Source organism: Zalophus californianus, chromosome 6, assembly GCF_009762305.2.
Source record: "Zalophus californianus isolate mZalCal1 chromosome 6, mZalCal1.pri.v2, whole genome shotgun sequence".
Taxonomy (NCBI): Eukaryota; Metazoa; Chordata; class Mammalia; order Carnivora; family Otariidae; genus Zalophus; species Zalophus californianus.
The window spans coordinates 42964100-42981035 of NC_045600.1; the positions used below are offsets into that span (position 1 = coordinate 42964100).

The 16936-nt window shown below is 42.4% G+C and overlaps 1 protein-coding gene across 7 annotated transcripts in view; it reads right to left on the reverse strand.

The window, feature by feature from the left end:
- Positions 1–16936, reverse strand: part of PELI2 (pellino E3 ubiquitin protein ligase family member 2) — a 556167-nt gene that overhangs the window by 151714 nt on the left and 387517 nt on the right. For all 7 annotated transcript variants that reach the window (XM_027571669.2, XM_027571668.2, XM_027571666.2 and 4 more), the window contains one exon: positions 6543–6672. In XM_027571669.2, the coding sequence (XP_027427470.1) occupies positions 6543–6672 (130 nt within the window). The remainder of the gene's footprint in view (positions 1–6542; positions 6673–16936) is intronic.

Genomic DNA, 16936 nt, shown 5'->3' on the forward strand with positions numbered 1-16936 from the left:
TTCAGATTGTTTATGCTACTTCTCTGAAAAATACCATTAGAATTTTGATAGGTATCGCATTGAATCTGTAGATTGCTTTGGGTAGTACGGACATCCATGTTAGTTTATGCTCATCGACTAGAAGAATGATCTTTCCATTTATTTGTGTCTTCAGTTTCTTCCATCTACATCACATAGTTTTCACTGGACCCATCTTTCACCTCCCTGGTTAAACTTATTCCTATTTTATTCTTTCTGATGCAACTGTAAATGAGTTTTAATTTGAGTTTGTTACTTATTTTTGGATACTGATTTTATATCTTTCAACTTTACTGAATTCGTCTCAGTTTTTTTTTTTTGGTGTTGTCTTCTGGGTTTTCTATAAATAATATGTCATCTGCAAATAGACCACTTTACTTCTTCCTTCCCAATTTGGATGACTAGTTCTTTTTCTTGCCTAACTACTCTGCCTAGGACTTTTAGTACTATATTGAACAAAAGTGGCCAGAGTGGGCATCCTGGTCTTGTTCCCAATCTTAGAGAAAAAGCTTTGTTTTTCACCACTGACTATGAGATTAGCTGTGGGCTTGTCACATACGGCCTTTATTATGTTGAGGTACATTTCTTCTCTACCCAGTTTGTTGAACATTTTTTAAATCATAAATGGATGTTGAATTCTGGGTGTTTTTCCTTAATCTACTGAGATGATCATATGACTCTTACTCTCATATTGTTAATGTAGTACATCACATTGATTTGCAGATGTTGAATCATTCGTGCATCCCAGGAATAAATCCCACTTCATCATGGTGTATGATCCTTTTATTGTACTGTTGAATTTGGTTGGTTGATATTTGAAGAATTTTTACATCTATGTTCAATCAAGGATATTGGCATGCAATTTTCTTCTCTTGCACTGTCCTTGTCTGGTTTTGGTATCAGGGTAATGCTGGCCTCGTAAAAAGAGTTTCAAAGTATTCCCTCTCCAATTTTTTGGAAGAATTTGATAAGAACTCCTATTAATTCTTATTTAAATGCTTGGTAGAATTCACCAGTGAAGGCTTCTGGTCCTGTACTTTCAATTAGCAATCAAACCCCTAAACAATCTCCTTACTAGTAATTGGTCTGTTCAGATTTTCTATTTCCTCATGACTCAGTCTCAGTAGGTTGTATGTTTCTAGGAATTTATCCATTTCTTCTACATTGATCAATTTGTTGGCCTGGGGCACCTGGGTGGCTCAGTCGTTAAGCATCTGCCTTCGGCTCAGGTCATGATCCCGGGGTCCTGGGATTGAGCCCCGCATCGGGCTCCCTGCTCGGCAGGAAGCCTGCTTCTCCCTCTCCCACTCCCTCTGCTTGTGTTTCCTCTCTCGCTGTGTCTCTCTCTGTCAAATAAATAAAATCGTAAAAAAAAAAAAAAAAAATTTGTTGCCCTATGATTGTTCAGAGTAATTTCTTATGATCCTTTTTATTTCTGTGGTAGCAATTGTAATGTCTAATTTTGAGTCCTGTTTTCTTGGTGAGTCTAAAGATTCATCTTTATATTTTCAAAAAATCAGCTCTTAGTTTCGTTGATCTTTTCTATTGGCTTTTTTTCCCTCTCCATTTGCTCCTGCTCTGATCTTTTGGTATTTCCTCCCTTCTCCCAACTTTGAGCTTAGTTTGTTGTTCCATTTCTAGTTCCTCGAGGCATAAGTTTAGGTTGTTTGGGTTTATATTTTGTTAAAATCATTAAGATGGATTCCATTCTATAAATGCAAATTGTCTTAGGTTGGTATTCCTGTATAGGACCCAAAGATATTGCGGGCTGCAGTTTATTACTAATTTTTTTTCTGCCAGATTCAGAATATTCATGTTTATGGTGTCTACAAGGACAAGACTTATCCAAACTTTGTTGCCCCTTTATAATAAAATGAATTTCTGGAACTTATAAACATCAGAACGCCAGATACCACTAACCCAAGAATTACATTCCGTTAACAATGAAAGAAAACAAAGTAAAACAATAACAACAACAAAAAAAAACCTACTTAAAAGCTGCATTAAACAGTCTGAGAATAATGATAAACAGGAGTTTCCTAAAGCACCGAAGGCTGCAGCTTCAGAATAGCTGTGCAGCAGACAGACCACCCACTGCTGGACAGACAATACTTCAAAAGCAGATGCCACTACAGCCTACAAAATTAGCTTGAACTAATGAGTTTACGTTGAAGTTTATATTACCCCATCTCAATTACTACTGTATTATTCATTGATAAAGAAGAGTGTCAGTATCAACCAGGAGAGCCATTGCAGTGCCAACAGCTCAAGAGTGGTCCTGGTGGCAACGATCACATTAAATGGTTCTGACTTCTCTTTAAACTGTCACTCCAAGACCACGGATATTTTCCATTCTGAAATATGCCAACTGGAACAAAGGGATAGCCTGTCACTTTTAAAAAGTAAAAATGCCCAAAAAAGATTTCAATAAAGCACAGCCTACAAGGGAAAACCGTGATGAAGAGTTTTCCCCGCAGTGATGTCGCTAAATTTAAACCATGTTGCTACCAAAACAGTCACCATCACCACCACCATCCTATTTACTGATAAGGAGCACAACAGTTGCCCCACAGCCTTAAATGGAAATGACCAAACAAAAAAGGACTTAAATTCTCAGTCTGATTATGCCACGTCTTCCACTTAACACCCTTCAATGTTTCCTTTTAGAAAAAAACAACACCTGAATCTCTGTTCCAGATCACTCTGCTCGCCTGGCTAACTCCTCCTGACCCCTCACCTCGAAGCTCACGTGCCCTCAGAGGTCCTGCCTTGTCTACCCCATCCAAGCTCCCCCGCTGCACCCCTGTTCTCACAGCTCCATCGTCTTTTCCTGCCCTGCACTTCTCACAACGTGCAGTTAAGCATGTATTCACATGAGAATTTACTGTCTGCCTCCCCGCTAGACAATTCACTCCATGCAGACAAGGTCTGCATGCTGCAGTAGATCCAATCCCTAGCATGACGCTTGGCCACAGAAAAGTGCTAGATAAATATTTGTTGAATAAATGAATGGTGAATAAATTGCTAAATGCCCTATGTCTATGTAACAGAACTGCCAAAAGTAAAACAAGGTTTTACTTTAGGTTTTCTTTAAACAATTATGAACTAAGTGAAATATCTGAGTACTACTATCTCAAGAGCAAATACGCACACGAGGAGTGAGTATACAAATCCGAGATTACACAACAGTAGCACGTCCTTGCTGTCCTCCTCGGACTTTGTGTGGACAGTGGCATGCACGGAAGACTCAGAGGCCCCATTTTCCAGCAGCCACTACTATCCACAAGGGAGTACACCTTGGTGTGCCCCAGGTTGTGCAGCAGAGGGAAGAAACAACATAGAATATCAGCACTTGGCCTTCTAACAATGGTAACCACACCTGCCCTTCTAGGTCTCCCGTTTACAAGTCCAAATCAAAGAGGACCCTTTCATTACCCATATTGCAGAATCAGAAGTTTCAGGGCAGACAAACCACTGCTGATTCAGGTCCAATAGCTTTTGCCAAGTACACCACATACCCTGGCATTCTGACAGGAAATGGGGTGAGCAAGAAAGAAGTAAAAACAGGCCAGCAGGGCCTGGGATGAGCCCGGAGACAGGGACTCACCAAGAGGGGTGCCAAGTGGCACCAGAGAAAAGGAATCCAGGGTGAAGTCAGCACATAACTGGAAAACCCAAGAGGACTAACAACGAGCCGAGGACAGGCTGAAGGGCTAGAGGTCTTAAGATTAGATAAGAAAGCTATGTATATACAAGTAGAATGTACTGGAGAGTATGGACTCTAAGGTACACTATATAAGTGGGAAAAGTGAAGGGACAGTCAAATTGGAAGAGTTAAAGTATTATAACCCACAGATGCCAATGTGTGGTTTAACACGGGCTAGGGGAAACAGATGCCATGAGGTAGGTACACAATCACTGAAATATGCAAAAGAGTGGAGTGCAGGTCAGTGAGGTCAAGAGACGCAGGGGGAGAGGCAGCTTACATCAATAACGTAGGGTTAAAGAACAGACTGAAATGGAAGCAGAATGAAATCATTCTGGTTCCATAAACTGGAAAGATGGGGGGGGGCAAGAAAAGAGGAAAAAGACTGCATCAGTGGGGGGAAAAATCAGCATTCAGTTCAGGTGAGGCAGGAGGAGAAACATTTGAAGGAAAGGTTAAATATCTAAGAGACTTTGTCTAGGGGTCAACACAGCAGTTAGAGCAGGAGGGGAAGGACACAGCTGACCAGGAGCGGGAACAGAAGGAGTGAGGGATTTGTGACCGAGGTGCTAGGCTCAGGTAGGGTGGAGTCCTGTGCAGGAGGCCCTCGATGTACAAGGTACCAGGAGGAGTAAGATGCAGAAGGAAAAGGCAATAAGGGCTACTTGATCCACTCACAGTAAGTGTGTCTGGTCATAGTAGATTGACCCCGGCCAGGCCTACTAGAGTCCCTTTCCTGACAATTAAAAACCTCAAAGAGAGACAGAAGGTAGAGCCAAGTCATTTTACAACACTCTTTCAAGAATGTCCATATTAACCCCTGCTGATAGTCTGGTTCTCCTCTCTGAGCTGTTGTTACCTTACAACCTTAAATAATTTCTCCATTTTTTTTTTCCAAGCACAGAATCACATGTTGCTTATAACCAAAGTATCTTGCCTGACTCAGCGTGGCTCCTGTCTACAGCCAACTCATTCATTTTGTAGAGAAGGAAACCGAGGTCCTGAGAATATAGGTTTTTCCCAGGTTACAAGACCAAAGACCAATTCCCCTCACTAGTAACGTAGACCATAAACATGGACTGAGACCAAATGTTTTAGAATTTAAAGGACTTCAGGTAAAATCTAGGTATGAAAGGTTAAAGTTTTATAAAAAGCTAAAATTGGAGCCGATGGAGGTGGGTAACAAACAAGGGAAAAGCCACTGATCTGGTAGTAACTACCAGAAGATCTACTTCAAATTCCAGCTGTATTTCATATTCTAGCACAACATGAAACCTGAGTAGTCAAAGATTTCTATAAAAATGTTCTTAAATATCTGAAGCCATTGTATCAATATCAAATCTCAGCTTAAGGAAAATAAAGGCACAGAGCTAGAGGAAGGAAAGATGAATGCCAACCCATGGACAAATGTGAGGACCAGGTCTGTAATATCAGAACATTTTTGGCACTGATCACATGCTTAAAAACTTTTGTCTTGGTATCCTCCAAATATTTTTCGACTATAAGATATTTCTCCTACTTCCTTAACCTTCCAAGATTGTTACTTCACTTCCCCTTTTCTCAGAATCTTTTGTAAAGCTCATTTCCTTTGTTTTCCCTATCAAGTGTCCTTCCCTTCCTAGAACTTACTTTATTTCCCTTTCTCTAGCCAAAAACTTGGCTGCTAAATATTAATCTTTACTGTTTCCTTGGTGTTTGGTATTTTTGGATCTAACCATTCCCTCATTAATACAGGACAACCTTAATTGGTACATTCTAGCAAACTTTTCCCATGTCACGGCTTCAGAAACAGCAACGGGAGCTTTTTTTTTTTTAATAAAAACATTAGCCAAGGTCATCAGTTTCTAGGACGGAACATAAATACCACGCATGCTTCCCTGAAGCTATTCATTTCCCTTTGAACTATGGGTTTTCAGTAAAAATGGGAATCAAGTCTTATTTATTCCAGATGGTCCAAACCCATTAAGATAAACATGTATAGCCAATGCACCATATGAAATATTTCAGGGGAATATAATTTTTATAGAAAAGGAAACTATATTACATGTTAATTTACTTAATTAGAAAATTGTCCTATCTAAATAGATGGAACATGTCAACCAGAATGGAAACTCAGGTTTTTCCCCCATTTATAGATCAGAAAATAAAGTAGTCCTAAAAATTAACGTTTTACATATTTCAAACCTATGAGAGGAGATGTAGTAAACTTCTTATGGCACTTAGCTCTACTTCCAGTCTTTCTAATAATCACCCAAATTCAATTCCCTGTACATGCAGATTATATGAAAACTACTACTCAATAAATAGAAGGAAAATAACAAATCTTAATGAGGTTTTACTAAGACTTAATACAAAAACTCTTTAGGATAAAGAACATCATTTATCTTCCAACCACAACTGTTCTAAATTGACATATGTTGGTTCCACTATATCCCAAGCAGTGGTCCATCATGCGGGGGGAGGTGGGCAGGAGGGGCTGGTTTGCCCACCCCACCACTCAGGGGCCCTGTGGCAGTGTTTGGAGTCCTGTTTGGTTGTCCCAACAGCAGTGGTAGTTGGGGGTGGGGATGACGTGCTCTTGGCATCTAGTGGGTCAAAGCCAGGGATGTGGCTCCACATACAAAGCACAGGACAGCCCTTCCCAAAGAAAAACTACCTACCCTCAATGATTGAAAAACTGTCCGACCAAGAGAGGAAAAAAAAAAAAAAAAAAAAAAAAGGCAACTGGAAAGAAAAAAAAAAAAAAGCAGCCAAAGACAAGAAGTGACTGCAAGTCACCACCTGCCAAGGCCTTCCCAACTTCTCAGGAGCCACCTACCTTGGAGGCCTGTGGCGTGGATATCACATGGACCGTGCTGGGTTTGACTCCATTCGCCTTTGGCCGCTTATAGAGAGCGAATCTGCTTTTTCTCCGGCCTCGGTCTCCATTAGGTAGAGCACCATTGTACCTATAAAAAAGATGAAAGTTCATTTATTTGTAGACTTTTTAAGTTAAAAAAAAAAAGACGGAATAAGAGAAAAAAACAGGGATGGTCACTAAAAAAAAAAAAAAAAATCACCCGCTAAACACCCCACAGAAGGAATGGGCTGCAAAACCGACTTCAGCTGTAATGAAATTCAAATCACTTCCAAAAACTTAATTTAAGAGTGATGTACAAAGTAATTATAGGTTTCCTATTCTATAAAGTCAGACTCTTCAAATCTTTTTGGAAAGAAACAGTATAAATAAGCAAATGAGAATTCTGCAGAGGCTGTATTAGTGCTGGCTCAATTTAGCAAGTGTTGTTCTAATGGACCCCAGAGAAACACTCAAGAAATATTTTTAAATGAACTAGTTAGAAAATAGCATACTAATTAAACCTCATCTCTCACTCCCAAATCATGTTAATGTCTTTAGGATCTTTATTTGTAAGAAGACCAAATTTAGTTAGTTACCGTCTTAAAATTTCTGAATTCTCCACATTCATTCTCATTTCTATTTGAACCTTTAAACTGTCAGGTGAGCAAAAATACCTTGTGAAAATTAAACATAAAATAGGACTTCACAAGAAGGTTGCCCATAAAGAGGCCCAGAAGTAAAAAAAAAAAAAAAAAAAAAAAAGTTTTAGTCCAAACTGTCCAATAACTTAAAAAGTCATCTGGAAAGCAAACAAAGTCCTTATGCTGATTTCCCACATTAGTACCTTAAGCTAATACCAGTGTTTAAAGAAATTCAGGATTGCACTTGGTATTTCTGTTTTTTTTTTTTTTTTAATTTTCAATGGTATTTCTAACTCTGGATTTAATGGGTCCCTGTATGTTCTGACCAATGTCTCCTGTCGCCACGCTGACAGGACTATTCTCCATTCCCTTCTTGGGAGAAGTTCTTTTCAACTTGAAAGTCCTGCCTTTGCCTCCTGTTAAGCCACACCCAAAACATGGTGGGCAGTATGGCAGAGGGGCCCTCAGGCTCATGAACAGTAAAAGTCAGAACAAAGAGGTTTTTTTTTTGTTTTATACTTCGGTAGCTACAGTTTGACAATGGATTTAAATTATCACTTGAAGTTATTCCTGCTGTGTTTTTAATCTGTTCCATTTCCATCACAAAGGAACATCAGCTACATAAAAGTGTCTCTAGAATACAGAGATGATTTATTTCAAGTCTCTTCTTTCTGAGGCAAGATCAAAACATGCACTGTTTTCTTACACATTACTTGTGATTGCTACTATAATGAAAGTATCTGTGAGTAAACCACCCTCATAAACCTACTTTGTTTTAATATATTTCCCAATCACTTAAATCAAGATGAACATTCTATGAGAAACATATGTAAATCAACTGAAGCTAGGACTCTCAACAGTTTAGAGGAACGTTTCCCCACAGAGATCTGGCAGGGTTTCCTGTGCCTCTCATGTCTCCCCAGCTCCCTGCCCCATCTTTCAATGACATACTGCAGGTTGAGAAGATCTAATGCAGCAAGAGGATGTCAGATGCCTTTTAGGGATCCACTCATGACTACACGCCCTTCTCAGGAACCCATCCCTTAATGGCCTCAGGTGAGCCCCAGCACCATGTCTGAATGAAATGGCCAGGCCAGCACCCTCCCCACCACACTGTAGCTGAATGGCTGGGGGTGGACATCTGGCCCACATTGGCCAAGGACATGCCATAGTGGAAAACACAAAATTGGGACAGAGAAAAAGCCAGCCAGTGTCTGGGGATGGCCAGAGCTGTACGATGTAAGGGCACCAACTGGGCGGATGTCCCAACCTGTCACATGATGCAGCGGCAGAGAAGTGAGGAATGAAGCAGATGAACAGAGACCAGCAACCAGAGACAAAGAAGATGCTCAGGGCTGCTATTGGCCCCGTTGTACTCTGACCCTTGTTCATGACATCCTCCAGTTTCGGCTAACTCAAGTTGGTTTCTGCTACCTAAAACCCCAAAGTCCCACCTAATATAAAGGGGGGGGGGGCACGAAAATTAGTACCACCTTAACATATGCAGAAATGTTTTAAGTGACCTGAGCATAGAAGCAGATACTGCAGGTTAAGCAAACACTATGCCATCTACATATGGATTACCTACTCACTCAACACAGCTAAACAGTGACTGGTGAAAAATCCTACTGAAAATAATTAAGGTGATGGTGCAAAAACAAGTGTTACAGGGAGACAAGTTTCTAATTCGGTGAAGCTACATGGTCATTCATTCAATATTAAAAATGCCAAGTCCTAGAGCTACAGTGATGAATATCGGCTTCCTGGTCTTCAGATCTCTCCACTTAAGAGCAGAGAAAGGCATAAGAACAAGTGTGGTAAGACCTATATGCAACAAAATGGACTAGTGCACAAAGCTCGTGGGAAGAGGCATCAGGGAGGGCTTCATGGAAGAGACAACGTGTGAATGGTCTCAAAACGTGAACCAGACTAAATGGGAATACAGGGCAATAGTACATACAAAGGCAAGAAGTGTAGGTAGTTCAGTACTGTGAGAGCATCAAGTTCAAGGGAAGAGAAGTAGCGGGCCTGAGGGTAAAAGGCAGAGGCCAGGTGACAACAAGAGCCTGGCGCTCCACGACGGCATGGCTTTTTCAGAGAATAGGGAGCCGGTAAGATTTATGCAAAGGACTAACATGATTGGACATAAAGTAAATGCTGAGACAGCACGGCGCAGGATGGACAGCCAGATTAGAGTCAAGATCATCAGACGGGACAACTAGCCGAACCATAGGGAAGTGTAGTGGGTTGAATGTTGGACCCCAAATAGATAGGTCCATGTCCCAGATCCTTTGGGAAAAGGGTCTTTGCAGATGTAGTTAAAGCTCTGGAGATGAAATCATCCTAGGCTACTGGAGGGTTCTAAATCCAGTAACAAGGGTCTTTATGAGGCACACAGGCCCATGTGAACAGAGAGGCAGAAACTGGAGTTGGACAGTCACGAACCAAGGAACGCCTGCAGCCACCAGAAGTGGGAAGAGACAAGGAAGGACCCCGCCCCCTGGGGCCCCCAGCAACAGCACAACCTTGGTAGCACCGTGGTTCCAGACTGGAGGCCTCCAGAACCATGAGAAATCCATTCCGCTGTCTTGCGCCACCTCGTTGGTGGTAATTGGTCCTGACAGCTACAGGCAATGTTAACAGCCTAAACCAAAGCAGCAAGGAAAGGTGTTAGAAGAGGAGATGAAAATTTCAGAGCACTGTTTTCAGTGCCAGGTGAGCCTCAGAAACTCCAGGGAAGCTATACCAAAAGATGCACACCTAAGTCTCGTGAGTTTCCAAGTCTGGGGTTCTGATGCAGGGCTCCAGGTGTAGGTGTCAGAGTGGCACAGGGATGCACACTTGCAGCCATGGCTGAGCACATGGTTTTGAAGACCACTATCAATAGTACTTGGGGACTTGTTTGGCTGCACAAGGTGGCAGGACAAAGAAAGGTAATGGCATACGGGCTTCTGGCCTCGGCTGGGGGGTGAGGGGGCAATATTAGGAAGCAGAACAGGAGTTACAGGGATATCCAGGGAAAGCCATGTGGGAGGTGAGAGACCTTACCGACCAGGTGCTTTTACGCTGCAAGTGTGGCAGCTGAAATCACGAGTGTAAATGAGATACGCCCGAAAAAGTACAGAATGAAGAAGTCAAGGACCAGAAGGCAAGGAGAGACCCTAGAAAATGCAACCATTTAAAGAAATAGCCCCTTCTCACCCCTTCTTAGTCACAGGCAGAAGGGCCAGGAACAGGAGAAAGCTGTAGCACTGAAGACAGAATTAACAGTGTTCAAGCAGTTAAAAGGCCAGTTCATAGAACAAAAATGTGCTACCATGATCTGGAAAAGACTGGGTCACTGGGGACCTTATCCATCTCCAACAAGTAAACACAAGCCAGCTCCTGACCCTGGGTCTCACTCTGAGCCTCCCCTCCCTTTCCATGTTCTCCTCACAGCTGAGAATCTCAGCAGAGTGCTCCTCACCCACTGTCCTGCTTCCAACACTCCTGGCCTCTTCAATTCACTATGTTTGATCTTTGCCCCAAATCAAAAAGTACATTTGGTCATGGGTCCTGCCACCACCATGTCCAACCTCCATCCCACCCTGAAAGTTTCCCACTGGCTCTCGAATCAGTGTGACAGATCAGAGAGGACCACAGATGCCAAGGACTTCCCCCAGGGAGAGGGGAGTTAGACTACACTTGGGCTGGCCTTAGGGACTCGCTTACCAACAAGATGTGGAGAAGGTGACGTTCTGAGACTTTCTGAGCCAAATCTGAAAGAGCCTTACAAGTTTCTGCCTGGGTCTTCTGTGAGCCTTGAGCTGCCACGGAAGAGACCTGGGACCACTGTGTTGGGGGGGGGGCACACGTAGGTGCTCCAGTCGGCAGGCTCAGCTGAGCCCAGCCTTCCAATCACCCCACTAAGGCACCAGTCACGCAAACAAAGCAGTGTTGAACCTTCTGGACTGGCCTCTCCCCCAGGTGACTATTACCAAGTGACCACGATACCACATGGGGCAGAAAAACCACCCAGCTGAGCACTACCCGAATTCCTGACCCACAGAATGGTGCAGTAAGTAAGAATGGTCACTGTGCCAAGCCACTAAGTTGGAGATAGTTGGTTACACAGGAACAGGAGCTTAGAATAAGCCCTAACGCTCCCTTCTCCCTGATCACAGCCTCTCCTTCGTCCCTGATCTGTCAGGCATGGTCACCTCTTGCTCAGCATGATGACAGACTCTTCCCCTCCCACCTCTTGCCTCCCCATCCAGCCCAGCGTCCCCCAAGGAACATCCGGTCCATCCACAGCACCTACCACAGCGCACCAGTGCAGGGGGCACCCAGGCACTGAGACCCGCCCAGGGCGACTACATGACAAGAGAGAAGGACCATTGCTTATGTAGTGGAGAAGATCCCAGAGATGTACTGACAAAGGCAAAAAGTTACCATTCCAAGGAAGAAGGTCAGAATGTTCCCCAGCCTGGCAAGCTCTTTGGCCAGTAAGTTCGTAGAAATATTATTTCCAAGTGTTGCTGCCACCTGTTTTAGCCGAAGAGGGGTATTTGGATTCAAACCCACAAGTTGCTTTTCAAGCTTCCCAATTAAAAAAAAAAAAAAATTCTGGCAATGTTAAAAACATCCACTTATTTACTAAGTGTGTGATGAAAATTTAACTCTTCATATATGCAGGGCAAATAGTTGGTCTTAATAACAAAGGTATTTGGATGCTGTGAATGACAATGAAAAACCTGTGTAAGAAACCTCACAAGTCAAGGGTTTTTCCTAGTTTAAAATGCAGAGTTCACATGTTTTCACTAGCATTTGCTGTGCATTTACCATTGGACAAGGAACGATGGGAGAGAGGCATTATTACTCTCTGTGGACAAGTAACAGGCTTGGATGATTGAAATATACACACACAGACTTGCACAGCAAGGAGAGGGCAGACAGAGCCCTGATCCACACCTGCTTTTGTCAGACGCCAAATGTCATGCTTTCCAGTAGATGCTGACAATTTCTAAATTCAAGGCATTTCTTGGCATATAACACCAAGATACAGTCTTGAGGAGATGCCTGCCACCTAAAAAATGCATTTGTCAGAAAGAATTTGCTGTAGGAAACAGCAAGAGAGGTGTGGGCCAGGGGCTCCCATTCCATTTTGGAGGCATCACATCTGATCCTCACCAGCCTGAACTTAGAGCCGCATCCACGTGAGAATGGGGAAGAGAACGTGGAGTACAGCATCCCAGGACTGGGTTTCCGAGAAGCCTGGCTTCCTGCCACAGTCTGAACATCCAGCCCTCCCTCGAAAGCATTTCTGTCACTTCCACAGATAAATCATGAGCAACTACTATAACCAAAGTAAGCTATCTGCTGCCGACGAACAGGTCAGGGCCACGACAGACAAGACAGAGACAGGACACAGAGTCTGATAAACTGCAACGTGGCACCTGCCTCGACACGGCACACCCCAGCTCACCAGGGTAGTGAACGCACTAGTGCAACTATATGAAAACACACATAAGCCCGTAAGTGCCTGACGCCAGCCTGACACTACAGCCCCGACTCACCGTTTACTCTGGCAGAACACATCTGGACTTGCCTCGCCCAAATGAACATTATATACAAAGCCCTGGGACCCAACAGTGTTTATTCCTCTGTGCCTAACAAATGCTGCGTAGCGTAGGGTTTTGTAAACCGACATTCATTTCTGGCCAAAGAACTAATTATGGCAGCACCAGAACAGTCTCTCCCCTCTGCGTATTACCTGCTGCAGCTTTTTCAACATCCACTTCATTCAGAAAATCTTCCTGGGCCTGGCCTGAAAATGAGAATTCTCCATGTCCCATTTCTGGTTGGAAATGGTCTTTGCTTCAAGTAGCTACTTAAGGTCCAATCAATATGAAAGCAATATATTCACTCAAGAATGCCACCCATGAGGTACCTGGGGTGAGTCAAGCCCCAGGGCCAGGGGCTAAGGATACTCACAAGCGATCTTGCCTCTTGAGAGAGGGAGGGGAAGGCAGACAATTGTAAAACAATACTGATAAATGCTAATGAAAAGAAGTGAGAACACAAGGGGAAAAAAATAAAGGGGAACATTAGCTTCTGAATCAGGACCCTGCACGTGGGGTCGGAGTCATGGAACTGCAGGAGCTATCTGCTATACCAGACCGGTGCGATGGCGCGGGTTAATCTTCCCTTTATAACTTACGCTGTTTTGACTGGATGCTTTTCGAGAAGTTTCGTTTTGATTTGCATAAGCCCCTTCACCTCTACGTGGCACCTTAAAACCCAGGAGGGGCTCAATTACACAGCCACCACATTACTGTGGGGATAAAGGACAGTGGTGCAGGGATCCTGAGACAGGAGCCACTCCTGTTCCCCACTCCTTCCTGCCCGGGGCTGGGAACCTACCAAAGACAAGCCTGTTTCTTCAGCTACAGCAAGCGCCAACACAAAATTACAAATTCAGTTTCAAAAAGATTCCCAAGCCTCTTTGGAGCATTCCAAGTACGGAGGGACACAGAAGGGGTCACACCCAGCTAAAACGCCATCCTCCTGACTCAGGAAGGTGAAGGTTGGGGCGGTTCTGGAAACTACTGGCTTTTTACAGCCACTCCCCTTCCAAAAGCCTCCCAGATCTTGAGGGCAGTTATGTTTGCAGGTTGCCTTTTTCTTATCGTGAGGATTGTTTTTTTTGTTGTTTTGTTTTTTAGCTTTTCCATATCAAAATATTTCCCAAGGTGAAGTATTAAAAAGTTTTTTATATCAGGAACACAGTACTGCCCCCACAGCAGGAGCTTTTAGGCTGTTCCTCCAGGCTTTGTACACCCACGCACTCTCCTCCAGCCCCTCCGCAGCAGGAGGTACACGGAGAGCCCTCCTGGTCCTCCCTCCCATTCCAGAGGGGACTTGGCCCAAGTCCCTGAACTTCTCAGAAGCCCTAAAGGAGAAAGGCCTACCAATCTACCGTGTGGATTCTGCTGCAGTGTGTTGGTGTTGGGAGAGGTGCTCAGGAGAGGCGGGGACCCCAGCCTCCACTGACCCTTGGGCCATCACCTGGTTCTTTCTTGCATTTACTCAATTCCTATAGGGAGGGTCACACTTCCCTTGGTGCTTCTTCCTCCAACCAGGCCGTTCAAAAGAAAACGAACAGAATGAACATGCAAGGCAAATCCAGTCTACCTCAAAAACAAAGGAACTGTTTATTAAAAGAACATTATCATCTAATACTTAGTCATTTGCACGACTGAAGTCTTTCTCCTCCTTTTTTCATTTCAAATTGGTACTGTCACTAAATCACCCAGGATTTTTTTTTTTTGTACTGTATTGAATCTTTGATTTTTAAGCATTGCTGGAGGGCCAACAGCAGAGCATTTTTCACTGAATACTTAAAGATATGCAAAGCATCAGGAATAGAGAAAGCTATTTACGTTACTCTCACAACATCTAAGACTACTTCTTTTATTCTGTCATTGGCTCCAACAATCCAAAACACTCCCAACTAAACGTGTATTAATCTCAATGCTTTATGGCAGAGAATCACTTGCTTACCCTATTAGGTGAAAATTCAAGTATTACTACTCTTTAGTAACCTGCTTCCTAAAAGAAAAAGATCACAAAGAGAAAAAAACCAAAGTGTGGCCAAAAAAAAAAAATTTGATATAGTACAAGATTTGTACAGTTCAAAAACCACATAAAGATTTATCTTATTCTTGGATTAGTACCATCTTATACTCCACACTTCTTTACATCCTTCACCATTTTGGAAAACAGATCAAATCCCCAATGTTCCTTCTTCATTGCTCTAACATTTGCTCATTTTAGCCTCTCATCACCTAAGCTAAGAGGATCAGGTGTATGAATTGCATATGGTAGGCTAAACTACTGGTCCCAGTTCTTCACTGCTCCCTGAAGACATGCCCTGAGCTATGACTTTCTAGCTCTGGTGAACGTCCTTGTCCTGGACTTTGGGTTGGGCCAAAGGGAGGCAAGCAGGGGCTGGAGATGCACTTGGTAGTTGGGATCATCCTCTGGGAAGACCATGTCCTAGCCAGCCTGCCAAGGAGGACAGACACTTGGAGGAGATCCAAACCACACACAGGCAGCATGAAGCAGAGCCCCTCAATCACTGCCTAAGGCAGAGTCATCTCAAACAACCCACGGACCCATGAGAATAAATCATTGTTGTTTTAAAAGTCAGAGTTTGGGGATGATTTGTTACTCAGAATTATAAGGCAAAAATCAAATGATGTTCTGAATTTCAAAAGCACATTAACGTGAGTAGCTTCCTCTGTACCTAAAGACTTCGGGCTAAAGACACAAAAAATATCATGTGTGTGTGTGTGTGTGTGTGTGTGTGTGTGTGTGTGTGTGTGTATACAGACACATATATGTGTGTGTGTGTGTGTACACACCGTGTGTGTGTGTGTGTGTGTGTATACAGACACATATATGTGTGTGTGTGTGTGTACACACCCCCCCAAGGTTTTATATATAAAGACTTCCATTCTGAAGGAAAAAGATTAGAATTCCAAATGTATCTCTTTTTCAATTAAGAAAAACTGACTTTAAAAAAAAATGTATACCTTTTAAAGAGAGGATTTCATCAAATTGTAGGTCTTCTTTTCAATAAATAACGTCATTTAAAAGCTGTGGTCCCTCAAATAAGCTATATGTGTATATAAGGTCTTAGTCTCTAAAATCAAATTTAGTAATTTGATCCTAATTCTTTTATGTCTATTTGGCAAAGCATTGAGTCTTTTAAATCTGTTTATATACAACTTCCACCATAGTAAGAGGCCTCTAAAAAGAGCATTTCAAAGGTTGCCAAAAAAAGAAGCATCTAAAACTAGCACTGGGCCCACCACCTAACATATACTAAAGTTCTGGGCATTTCAAATAAGGAACTTGATGTACAAAGATTTTATTACTGGCCCAAAGAATTAAAGCCAGAAATTGAAACTAGCATTGGAATCTCTTCTGTCTCATAAATTATAATTATTCCTAACTACAAAAATAATTACTTCAAATTGCGTTTCCTTTTTCAAAATTTCTCCTAAAAAGAATCACACAATGTAACCTTTACTAATGTTTACTTTAAACCTTTAGCATACACACATGGAATCTAGAAATTCCTAGAAATATGGATGTGTCAGAGCAAGCAAACCCAACTTTTGAAAACTTGTTGGGCAATGCCCTGATGAATACTCTTAACAACTAAATTCAAGATGGTTATAAAATATATTCACTTTAATCAATTACCCATGACAGGATGGGGGTGGGGGGAGGGAAGGGTTTACACCAAATGTAAATACTTTAATGAGCTACAAAGCTAAAGCCCGGTGATGGCTTCCCATCATGCATATTGAGGCTACATGGATTCACATCCTTTCACGTAACTTTTCTAAAGATTCTTTTATTTCTAGAAGACCTACACATAATAGTTGAAATACAAGATTAGAAAATATTAGAATATATATAAAATCAAGTTTGTTTCAAGAAATGAAAGCACACTCTAAAACCACATTTTGTAACAGCAGAGGTAGTAGGTGAATCAGGTCAATTACACAAGAGGAATTCTTTCTGAGCAGTTGTAGTAAATGATTTTTGTAACAACCAACCTTCAGTGCTACAGAAGCATATGACCTACAAGTTAGTTTTGGTTTGGCATATTAACCCACCAACTGCAAAAGAAAAATTCCTTCACATTCACCATGAATACATTAACTTGTCAATGACCAC